At 42.4% G+C, this 12,706-nt stretch overlaps 1 protein-coding gene across 3 annotated transcripts in view; it reads left to right on the plus strand.

Annotated features, from left to right (window-relative positions):
- The window catches only part of LOC107262945 (phosphofurin acidic cluster sorting protein 2), a 23,784-nt gene that overhangs the window by 1,772 nt on the left and 9,306 nt on the right, over window positions 1–12,706 (plus strand). For 2 of the 3 annotated variants that reach the window (XM_015729663.2, XM_015729665.2), the window contains exons 2-5: window positions 10,098–10,401; window positions 10,463–10,750; window positions 10,871–10,970; window positions 11,045–11,200. In XM_015729663.2, coding sequence (XP_015585149.1) covers window positions 10,098–10,401; window positions 10,463–10,750; window positions 10,871–10,970; window positions 11,045–11,200 — 848 coding nt within the window. Of the gene's footprint in view, window positions 1–4,173; window positions 4,754–5,075; window positions 5,364–10,097; window positions 10,402–10,462; window positions 10,751–10,870; window positions 10,971–11,044; window positions 11,201–12,706 lie in introns of those variants that run through there. The other variant, XM_015729666.2, reaches the window with a different exon arrangement.

The raw sequence follows: 12,706 nt of genomic DNA on the forward strand, positions 1-12,706 counted from the left end.
CCCCCCCCCCGAAATTTCGACTTGCTATGCATCCGGAAAATGAAACGTATACACTTTTGCCATATGTCGCGTGCCAAATTGAAAATGGAACCAACTCTCGCTTTCATGTATATGGTCTGGCGATTATAATCATAATAGTAACGGCGTATCACGAGTTAAGCAAGCGGTAAAAAATACCGAAATTTTTAGTTCAAAAATAAATAAGTCAAAATATAACATAACCTCAACACTCAAGCTATAAATCGTTACATTCTACCTATCGAAAATGAAAATAATGAATTTTAAAGTTATTCGTCCTTATAGGTTAGGTTATATCTATATAGTGGATGTTGGAATTTTTATATTTTTTAAATCACAAACTATACGTTGAATCATGTTCAAATTTTGTATATGCCTTTTATACACACACACACAAACATATATATATATATATATATATATATAATTTTATCTTGGACTGACTGTTATCATCTAATCACCTTAACGTGCACTTTCGTCGACTAGGCAACAATTTTGATTACGTAAATACAAATGGTATTATTTTTTAAGGTTAAGTTAAAACCTACGAAATTCCGGAAGCTTTTTATTGAGTATAAACACGCAAAAATTTACGAGTGTTTTCATTTCATTTTTAATAACGATAACAATACTACTCATTAGTCGATTTGATAACGATGTGTATCAACGCCATCTATTTGTGCGAATACAATTTCGTCTAGATCATTCTAAATACATGTAAAACCAGGAGAGAGAAAAGGAAATGCAAGAGGAGTCAGAATTAAGAGGTTTCGTACTGACTGTAAGTGGCAGCAATTTGCCAAATATCGTTCCGCAGTTCCCTTGCTCCCTTTCCCTCCAGTCCCTCCATTCCCTCACTTACGTTCAGAGCATTAAGTTTCCATAGTACGTTACGCGCGAATAGTTTTGCCCCTGAATCCCATAATGGCCGGTAGCCCTATTTCGGTATCGTTTCGTAGAGAGAACTCAGGGTGACGGGTAATAGTCTTCTTCTATAGTGGGACATAGTCACTTTACCGTGTTCTGAAATACGATATTTGACATTCCTTTGTCGCAGGTAAATAGACCTTTAGAGTTGTAAAATTAAAATATCCTTCTTTATCTTTTATTGGGGTTGGAAGTTTGTTGACAGCGACGCATTGATACCGAACGAAGGGATGTCTCTTGGTGTTTTATAAATGTACTATCTGAAAAATGTACGTTTTTTTTAAAAGAGGGATCGATAAGTTCGGCATGCGCAACTTTTGTATGACAATTTCGATTTGACGTTGCTACTTTTGACTTGGATTAACCCGATGTTTTAATTCATGATATAATTTTCGATTGTGTCTATGCGCACAGTCGGCATCTGTTACCTACAGAGGCATCGATCGATTTACGTTGTTAGGAGGACTTTGTCGGGAGATCATTGACGCTCTCGAGGAGCTTGTACGCCAAGGAGTGTGTTCGATTTCCCACCTGGAGTGGTTTGACTCTCGAGGAAGAGTAAATGGATGGACTGGTACTGGGGAGTACCTACTAGACTAGGCAGAAATAGTATTTAGCAGCTTTACGAACACTCGCGGGATTTTCGGAACGGCGAGCTGGAGACGTCGGATGAACGAGGAGACATGGAACAGAAGGTAGCGATAAGAAGACAAAAAACAAGACAATTTCACACATTCCATATGGGAATTGAAACATTGTGCCAGTCAGAATTGAACTGGAACTTTATTCTACTACGTTCCACTTTTTTTTTGTTCACTCCACACTATTCACTTTCCTATACCCCAATGGCACGACGCCATTACGAAGTAACGATAAAGCAACACTGTTTCGAACGTATTTAATTAACCAGCGACCCTGCACCACATTGAGTGTTCGGATTGCACTCCGACCCGGTGGTTTTTAGGTTAGGTCGACTCGCGCGACTTATCAAACGTCCGACGAACTCGACTATTGTTTTGAGCGGGATATTCAAAATTTTTCTTCCTTCGCTTGTCACTCGCAGGGAGTTTCTCAGTGGACTTCGTAATATGTGACATGTGAAAATTTATTTTTCACAAAACTTCCTTCTGTCCTCTTCACTTATTTTATCCAACAGTCAAAGACAGTCGCGTCAATCGTGCGAACTAATGGATATGCAGGACGGGGACAATGAGAGCGAAAAGGACAGATATAAAGTGATAGACGAAGCCCGTCGTGAAGCTGCCACCGGTTACCGCGACAGTGACGTAACTATGGTTAACCCCTGGTGCATTGCGGCTGTTTCGTGACTCTACGCGATCTCTTTCACGTATTTCAACTCCCGGTACCACCTTTCCGTGTGTGTTTGCTGCTTCTTGTGTTTCGTATTCATAGCGGCGTGTCCGTCGGTCGTCGAGGCGGCATAATACGAGTCTCCTGAGCTCTTATTTTTCTTTCGTAAGATCCATCAAATTTCTATAGGACACGGATTCATCGACCGACTCACCCGCAGGCACCCTTCGGTATCCGTAACATTTTTTTTAACGCATTCCGAAGCCTCCGAAGATTTCTTATCGCGTGCCCGCGCGTCAAAACAACAAGGGAGAAAACGTCTGGACTACAGTCGCCGCACAGCTAGAGAGAATTCTTGCGATTAACATTACGTGGGTGTTGTCTGCTTTGTTTAACTAAAAATTTAATTATCGATTTTCTTTGAAAAATTCGTTAGTGACGCTTCAGCACGATCCAATACGTACAGACTACGACAAAAATGCGATTTGATCGATAGTGTGGGGTGGAGGGGGGGGGGGACAAGAGATATAGTCATCCATTGTCCACGACTTATCGTGGCAGCAATCGATATAATATTTGTAAATCAATAGATTCATCTCTCGTCGGACCATAGTTACTCTTGTTCTATTTCGTAACGTAACGTTATGTCGTTTATATTTTTTTTCTCTCTCCCCTGAGTTATTCTCGATGACGCCGGATACCGTGAGGATATTAATTTAGTACGAGTTTAACCCTGTCTGCAGATGCCTGCACTTATATACGTACGTGATGCATGCAGACACAGCTGACACATTTAAGCGTGTATCGAATTGCACGTGCAGTGGAAAAGTCGAGCAGAAAAAAAGCCGTTCAACAAAATTGGTAGCACTGATGGAACGTACGTGCACGACTGTGCACGAATTATTGTTAGATATTGGATCTGGGTGCTTACACGCACATAGCCAGTATATTTATGCATTGACTCGAGCGCCACACGTGGACGGGGACGGTTAATGGTTTGGTTTGAATTTTAAGTATTTCCTATGTGGCAGGAGAGTGCGCGAGAGACGGAGTTACGTGCATTTGCGCGAGTGGGAGTGAGACGGAATGACGGTGTCTCAGTTTGACCTGTACACGACTTCGTACGTCATTGTCGAATTGACGTTTATGAAAATCGTCAGTGCTGCCACCATTGGCTCAATTTTTCGGAAGGAGAGAAAGAAAGAGAGGGCGGGAAGCACTTTTTGCTACCGGTAAAGAGAAACGGAAGAACGATCCATGAGATTGGCGTTAAAATATCTCTTTGTTTACATCACCTATGCAGTCAACGGATACTCGTCATATCCGTATCACGAAGTGCAGTTTCCTCTTGCAGTTTGCATTTTTTTCTCGTCATTTCACACGCCATCGCCATTACTTGTTCTTTCTTGCATAATGCCTTTTGGGAGAATAATTTTTGTCGTTGTCGCGGTATTAATTTTTGTTCCTTTTTTTACCTTTTCCTTCTGTCGCTGGTCCTTATGAAAACTTACATTCTTTAGGGTCAAGGGTATCTCTCGAAATTTACTTTCAGTAGTACGAGCATCGCAGTGTCTCTGTTTATCTGCGTGCTACTGGGCGAGGCACGACCATGCTTTTAGTACCGACATAGAATTACGGAACTTTATCCTGAGTCATGCGAAAGACTTTCGTTATTGTGTCGCGTCTGCAGTGACACTTTTGAAGGTCAGGAAGGAGGTAGTAATTGTTTGTTTGACTCTCGTAATTATGTTAGGAATTTTGTCATACAAAATTAATATTCTTTGTTACAAGTTGCTAATACACATCGTTGCGCAGTGCTTGTTTTGACTCCGTTGGTATAAAGAACGCACCGAGGGCCTCTGGGTATTTTCTTTAGTCTGGCTTCTACTCGCTGGCTCTCGGCAATGCCGGGTAGAGGGGGACGCCGGTAGACGCTACAAAGACGACTCGACGACGGCACGCTCGTGACTCGATGCGAATCGAGAATGATCGATAAATCATTTACCTCGATTGCACTCGAGTATTTATCGATGAGGTGGACTTTTGTTGGAAGTTACGATTGCTTCGGTTGTTGTAACTTTTTTTCGCGTCTCGAGTGTCACCGTTATCGATTTATTTATTTCGTAAGTACGAGACGTCACCTCCAGGCGTCTGTCGCTCTCTTCAATTGCCTTACGCTGATACGCACGAGAATGACTTCTCTTGTGCGCTAAGTAAATTGTACTGCGAATTGGCGCAATGCATGACGTACGTGAATTGGATTCTGTATCCAAGGACTCTTTCTTCGGGCTAAAAGAGGCCCTTGTTCGCCATATTGAATATGCTCTGACGATGAAGACGACGATCGGATCTGGATGACGCTACTGGCTTTATGAATAACAATTGGAAATATTCATTTGATACGCATCATCGTATCAAGCTCTTCTTTTGTTATCCGGCACGATGAGTCATCGTGTTATTGAATTTCATCTTTGTCTCTGAAGATTTATTCACACGAGTAAGTAACCCGTCCGATATTTTCTGCTGTATGATGATTAATACATTGACATTAAATTTTGATAAATACATACTTTTTCACTTGTCATCCGCACAGTCAAATTTTACTAGATTTTTGTTCTCCTCTCCCTTCGCCAGTCATTGCAACTCTGGCCATTATATGCATCGGATCTGAATTTGTCAAAAAAAAAAAAAAAAAAAAAAAAAAAAAAAAAAAAAAAAAAAAAAAAAAAAAAAAAAAAAAAAAACGTGTCCACTTCATAAAATGAAAATTTATTTTATTCTCCTTACAGCTGCTTACGGTGTGAATTAATTCTGTGTAGTTTGCAGAAGAGACGGGACTAGGATTTAACAATAAATTATGAAAGCGTCGTTGACTCATGTGGCGATGGCGCCCAGGCTTCTCGAATGCATCTACATGCGTGCATAAGCAAAAAATACTTCCTGGCTTTAAGGACACTCTAGTATCTATTCTCGGCCGGGGGACTGGTATAACGTGCCAACGGTTTTGGACTTGAGATACGCGAGGAAGTGTGGATTATAAGAAAAGCAAACACTCTCGCATACTCCAATAGCAATTTGCAAACTTGATAATTTTACCTGACAACCTCGTAAGTCTGTTCGATTAATTTAATAGTCAGTAGATAGCGGACGTGGGTCGATCACCTTTGGCAATTACTTCACCGCGTCTGCGCTTAATGCTTATTATTATTAATTTCATGAACAGTCAATTCGCTATACTTGAATCAGAGTACGCTGTAATTTTTTTTAAGGTTCAGCTTCTGCTAAGATATTCCCGTGATCGGTAGTCACTAACATTAGAGAGGTTGCGTAACTTTGGCAAAGGAGAATCGCGTCGTTACGCGACGGCATCCGTCTTATTTCGAGTAGCCCCAAAGTTCGAGCCGCTGACGATATTACGTCAGGATCAGCTGTTGCCCAGAGTGGATGCTCTTTTGTATATTGTCGTCTGAGTACGCTCCTGGAGAGGGGGGGGAGTCTTGTCCCGAACATTCACGACGAGGACCTTCACCTTGTACGTTTTCTGGTATCCGTGACGCCAGGAAGACCCTGACGTGCAACTTCGTTTCAATGTATAAATAGCATTACATGTTAAATCAGCTGATCCGGCCGCACTGGTCGTTTGTCTAGTGAACTTTACGTATTTCTTTTCGTGACGGCTGCTGACTTTTTTCTCCATTATTCCCAATGGAGATTGATCGTGCATGAAATTTTTTAAATGGATAGTCGTGGGAGGTATATAATTCTTTGGGGATACGATGTTAACCTTACGACGAGAATTGTGAATATTTCTAATTTTCCGATTCGAAAGGGAAAATATATATTTCTTGGGTCTCTGACGCTTCTTAGAATATTGACAGGACTGTCTCTCTCCCGGAGACACACGATTAATGCCTTTGAAATGTATATTAGATGCGAGGGAAGTTGGTTATTTTTTTCATTTATTGCATTTCGAGAATTACTTGGCAGAACTCGTGCGGATTTCGCATCGCCATGTTGACTCCTCTCGTTCCTTCAGGATTCACTTGTGAAATTGCTTATTGGATATCGACGTTGCTTGCGACCATCGAATAGGTTCACGTTGCTCTAGTATATACAGAAAGGGATATGTTATTGGGTATATTTGTGTTATCTATTTTTCTCTCTCTTTTATGCAACCTCCCGATCCCGTCCAATTTTTTTCATACAATTCTACATCCGAAGCTCGCGAATGATCTTGCAAAGAAATTTTTTTTTCTTTCTCTCCAACGAACCCAAGATCATCCAGGATGGTTACTTGGGACGGTAAAATCATGCCCGAATGGCGACATTGAGCTGCAGCCACCCGAATTGAAAAGGAAGAAGATCTGGGAAAGGTGCTAAGTGTCTCTACAGGAAGCGTTTGACACATTGGGGTTAGTTTTATTCCAGGTGGCGCCACGAGTTCCTTTTGAGCTTCATGACTCTCAGAACAATAGTCGCTCTTACCAGAGACGCTCGTACATTTGATTACCGTTGTCCGCGAGGAAGAATAAAAAAAAAAATTCAAATTTATTCTGATCTTCAGTCAGACGAATTCTAATGACAGGTAACGCATGATTCGAGGCATTTAAGCATCTACCAAATTGATCCGTTTATTCAACATAACAATGTTAATTCCGATGTATTTATAGGTTAGAGAGAAAGTCACGATGGCATCAGGGTTCGTCCGCCAAGAACTCCCTGGGCCGTAGAAGACCCAGAGGAATCGATGTCGACATGAAATTTTAATTCGTATCGTCATTAGCCGTGCGCCTTATCGCACGTAGTTGGCCCTCGCCTAGGTTCTCGATACCTACCTCTTCTCTCTCGTGCAGCCCCGATGGTATCGTGTCATCGCGTTTTGTCCGACGACGCGGCGTCCCACGTCGTCGCTGCCCCCCAGGATCGATTCCTACGATTCTATCTAACCGACCGCGAGCACGAGGATTCACAGTGTGTGGACACTGTCGTATTTATTATTTTTCTCTCTCCTTCATTACGCCAGGCGACAAACTTTGAATCCTTGATCTTTTATTTTGTCATTGATTCATCATACTTTTTAATACACGCATTCGTAGGCGTAGCTTCCCGGAGTCCAGCCGTCATTCATAACAAACGCTCTTCGCCAGCTAGAACGAGATGGAATACTTCGAGACAAACAGTTGAATAACGAGAGGGTGAACTCTGCGACGTATCTCTACAGCTTGAAGACACTGTGTGTGTGTATATATATATATATATATAGACACTTGTACGTCTATGGTATTGTCGGCTTCGAAAGCAGAGCTCCTAAAGGCAGACTCGCAATGCTCTTTACGTTCTACTTATTCCTCGATACACATCCTCGGCTCTCGGATATCCGTTCGTTCTCTCACGGCCGTTTCTACAAAGCGTAGGTTGCAAGATCTCAGGAAAGTATTTCGAAAAAGTAGGAACCACGCAAATACTCTACGGATATCTCATGGGCATCGGATACTTTCGCTTTTATATATATATCTTATTCAGGAAGCAGAGGGCAATAGACTTTCCGGGTGATTCGCATCGAAAATCCATGCCGATGATTTCAGGATTAAAGTCATCTTTCGGCCTTCGGTGTCCCTCTGGGGTGTTGATACGGGGATGTGGTGGCTGGGTACAGATAAGATGGTGGGGACTGGGATTGGCAGTGGGTGATTTCCCCCTGTAGCCCCCTCACCCGCGCCACGAACCCTCATTCATCAGTCGACCACGCTAGGTGATTCATGTTATTCGCAGGCGTTACGTTTCAGCTCCTCCCACGGCTGTTTTGTTCAACGTGGGGCTGGAACCACGGAACCCGTAATAGCCAACCCCAAGCCTCAATGTATCGATTCAATGTCACCGAGCGACCTCTCGCACCCTACTTGGACAGAGTGAGGGCCCGCAGCTACCTCTTGTACCGTCGAGGGTTCTTCCTTGGAATACGGTGCTCGTCTGCTGGGCACCCGTTTCCTGGTGATGGACGGTGCTCGAGGGCTATTGTTTTTATTGGGATATCTGTTGAATGGAATTTATTTATTGTAAAATTATTCATGGTTAGATACCTGCAGAGGGTTAGAATTAGGTAACTGCGAATATTTAAATTTAATTGAGCGACATTTAAGTCCTTTTATATTTACAGCGTTCTAAAAGCACATCAATGTTTTGTGTATGATGTATTCGATGGAAATTCGAAGAGGGTATGATCAGGAGAGAAAAATTATACAATACTGGGTTAACTTGAATTTGATTTTTTTTTTTTTTTTTTTTTTTTCCAGTATTGCAGCCTCCAGGGTGAATTATTGTAATTGGTCCAAATTGAATCTGGAAGAGTCAATGATTCCGGGGCACCAGAATTCCTCGTCTCGTCCCCCCGTCCCTGGGCGACTCTCACTAAAGAATGACGAGCGATCCTTCTTTTTCCAGAGGGTTACGTCTGGTTTATACGCGGAGCTACTCCTTCGTGGTTGCTTAAAGATAAATAGAGAGAGAGAGAGAGATTGAGAAAAGAGAGATAAGACATGACCGCAACGAATGCTTATTAACGCTTTTCGAACTGCGCCGTACTCTTCTCCTCGGACTGTTTCATAATTCCGGTATCTGCTCCAGCCGCCTGGAAGCTCTCCAAGCTCGATAAATAAATTCCGAGGCCACGTCCGAGGTCACCCAGAACGTATCCAATCTGACTTTCCTAGAGTTTATTTGGCCTAAATTCAGGCCCACTTAAATCCCCCGTCGATAATTCCGCGTTACGAAATAAAGACGTCCTTAGCTTAACCAGGCGTGAATTTCACGAAGCTTCCTCAGAGCCGTCGGTTTTTATTCACGGTACGGGGCTTGTTACTTGTCTATGATAACGACGGCAAACTACAGCTTCACTCGTACGAGAGCCAATTACCCTGAAGAGACACGCAATCTAGTTCAGCAGCAATTTAGCACCCGTTTCGTTTCCACCTACGGCGTCGTGGCTGTCTGCCTGCCTGCCTAACCTTACCTCTTATCGATGGCAACGATAGGTGCGTTACCGATAATGCACCCAATATGCATAATGGGAAAAGGCTCTTCGACCTCTTGATCAACATCCCCCATCTGTATTTCAATGGCTCATTGCCACTCGAGGTAATTTGCGACATCAAACACCAGGACCCCTTGGTCTTTGACGTTCGACACTTCTACGCTGTACACAGTGTTCTTTATGGTTTACTGAGTTCAACAACTTGGTTCAGTCAAGTTCAGGCTAATGGATGCGTGAGTTTAATGGATTTAGTTTATTGCAAGGGTTATTGCCATACGCTCGGGACCGGGTCGTCCGAGTCTACTTGGTGGAGTACCTGTGACCATAAATAGACCTTAAGCGTGGGCGCCTATGTATTACTATATGTATGGCATGTTACCTGGCTACCGGTAGTCACACCACCTGCAGCTATGTTCACAAGGGTTATGTTTAGTCGCCACCCCCGCAACGGGGGTGGGATCCATAAATAAAAATAACAACCACCTTGTTTCCTTTGGCGTGAGGGTCCCATGGGCGCACTGGGGAAACTCCTTTTCTAAACCCACCACCCCCCGACATCGCCCTTGAGGACTATCTTATAGATTTTTATATACAGTCGTAACAAATTATTTAAGGATACCTGCTGGGCTATTTTTATATCTAAGGGTGATCGACACTTGTCACTTAATATACTTTTCTTCGGTCATACTGTAGGATTCAATGTTTCTTTTTAATACTTTATTATTCTTGTTTCATTTTGTGTCTTGTGCAATGACGCTGTGATTCTATTGTGATTCTTTTTATGACTGGTGATCTTGCTTTTACTTTCTAGACTCTGCTCCCTCACTCTCAGCCGATTGGTTCTTCTTCGACCTCTGGGCTCTGATCTAGCTTCCATCAGTGTGGCTGTCAAGATGCAAAGCTCCAAGAGAACTTTACGGTCGAACGAAATGGCCGTACCGCCTGGCGGGATGCTGGATACCGAACTGGAGCTTCAGTTTGCATTGCAGTATCCTCACTTCCTTAAGAGGGATGGTAACAAGCTGCTTATTCTACTTCAAAGACGAAAAAGATATAAGAACCGGACGATGCTAGGCTACAAGACCTTGGCAGAGGGTGTCATCAATATGGCTCAGGTAAGACGACGTTTCTAATGTATGTTCGTATTGACTCTAACAAGGTCTGTCTCTTTGGTAGGTTCTTCAGAAACAAATGGATCTAGAATTGGAATTGGTATCTGACAAGGCTGAGAAATACGGAGGTCACTCCGTCGTTCTAGCACGGGTTAGTGTAGTGGCACTCAGCTCCCAGCCTGTCGATCACGACAAAAGGCTCATGAACGATCCGAATGAGAGACTGGGAGCTGAGTTCAGTGACGAGGAGGAGGAGTTCAGTTCTGAAGGAGAAGCTGAGGGTAGTGACAGCGAACCCACCCTCGAGGTACCCAGGCGAAAAAGTCGTGGGAAGATTCCAACTAATGCCAGGGTGTGTACAGATAAGAATTTCTTTTGATTTGTTGACTACTTCACATCTTGACTAATATCCTTAAGAAACTTTTGTTAAGTCTGTCTTCTTCTTGTCGACAAAATTCTTGTCTGCTTTCAGCAAAGAAACTTAAAGCAGAAATTCATTGCTCTGCTGAAACGGTTTAGGGTCTCCGAAGAGTTGGAACATGATCAGGAAGAGATCGGACAGAAGTTATCTGGTGAGTTTAACAGTCTTCGCTGCTATTGGGAACTCAGTTCCTAATACATCTTTGTCATTAATAATTCACTCCAGGTGGAGACATGGAGATCGAAGAACTTTTTGATGAACTTGAAGACTTGTCGGACAGTGGTCCAGAATTGGACACAATGTCAGTAAGCAGTACACCAAAACCTTCTCTACGGCCATTCTTCAGCTCTAGTCGATCCTTACTGGCACCACCTCATGCCGGTAAGTTCGGGATATTATACTTTTAACGGTATCTTTGTAGAATTTGAGGCACGTTAACAAAGCCGAGGCTGCCATTCATTATCTTCTCAAACATCGCAATCGACTACTATCGCCAAGAGACAAGGTGTGTCGCAAGTAGCTCTCACTACTGACGTACATTACAGGATCCACCATGCATCCAAATTCAATGTCGTTATCTAACTCCATTAAAGTACCGAGTAGCACAGTTGTCGAATTGAATTTAAATTCACTTTAAATTCAACTTTGGTTCCTTGAATACACGTCATGATCGAGTTACCTGTAACATCTTGTATCTTCACAGTGTAATGTCAGTGAAAACGCACTCTTTTCAAGCTACGGATAAAGTAAAACTGACTGTAACAACGTTTCATGCAACCTTAACAGTTGTAACGTTGGAAACATTGCAAAGGGTGCGTCTATGGCATTTTATCATATTACACCGCCCATGCTGTTGACGTCTATTGGGAAGCAGCATGACGAGTACCTTGATTATTGGACAAATTTGTTTAGGAAGTTGAATTAGGACGTTGTTACTGTCTGAAGTAATACCGCACGAGGAATTTGGCGCCGTGGAGAATTGGCAGATCTAACTTAGTTCGTATTCTACTAGAGACCAATTCAAGGTTATTCTATACGTATGTGACTGGCTGTCTGACTATACATCAATTTCACTGTCTGTCCGTCTCTTTGTCTGTTTGTCTATCTATCTATCCGTCCATCCTATATTTGTATCTACGTATCAATTCTATCTATTTATCTCTCCATCTACTATATATTTCGTTCGTTTGACAGAGCCCAAAACTTATCGATCTGCATAACCAATTCTCCTCGTCGTCGACTCCCCGTAAGTTCGCGTGCGTTTGTCACGAGTAATACTTGTTTATAATATGTGCTCTGGCTTATGCTATGTTTTGTTAATGTATCGCATCGTTATTTATCATTAAGTTAACAATCGATTGTTACACGTTTACGACGGCGCAATAATACCTACGTTCACTTATATTCATAACGTAGCCATTTATTGATTTAGCGAACGGCCAATGGACAAAGCGACTTCTTTTTTCTTTTACAACGAAACCAGCTTTCCACCGGAAGCCCATTCTGTGCGCTTCGCGAATCTACGATCTCTCTTACGTGCAGTCTTAATGTCGACGAATGCCACTATAAAATCACATAAATGGATTATGGGGATTAATTTATCTTTGAACTCGTGGGCAGGAAAACAAACGTCAGTCGCTCCACTTATCTCAACATTTGTCGACAGAGTTGCGTATCTGCCGTTGTAAAATAATGGCGCAACTATGTCGTTCACTTTGTTATGACTTTCTCTCCGTTTACTGCTTCGATCGCTTTATCGTCGTACAATTTTCAAGCTGAAAATTATCATTCTCTACCGGCACTACTTTTTCAATATCGATAATCTCGTTGACCTGTTAAAGTCGCTTTGTCGTTCTAGTATATATATATATATATATATATATATAT

The sequence above is a fragment of the Cephus cinctus genome, unplaced genomic scaffold (genome assembly GCF_000341935.2).
Source record: "Cephus cinctus unplaced genomic scaffold, Ccin1 Ccin1_scaffold0129, whole genome shotgun sequence".
In the NCBI taxonomy this organism is placed as follows: Eukaryota; Metazoa; Arthropoda; class Insecta; order Hymenoptera; family Cephidae; genus Cephus; species Cephus cinctus.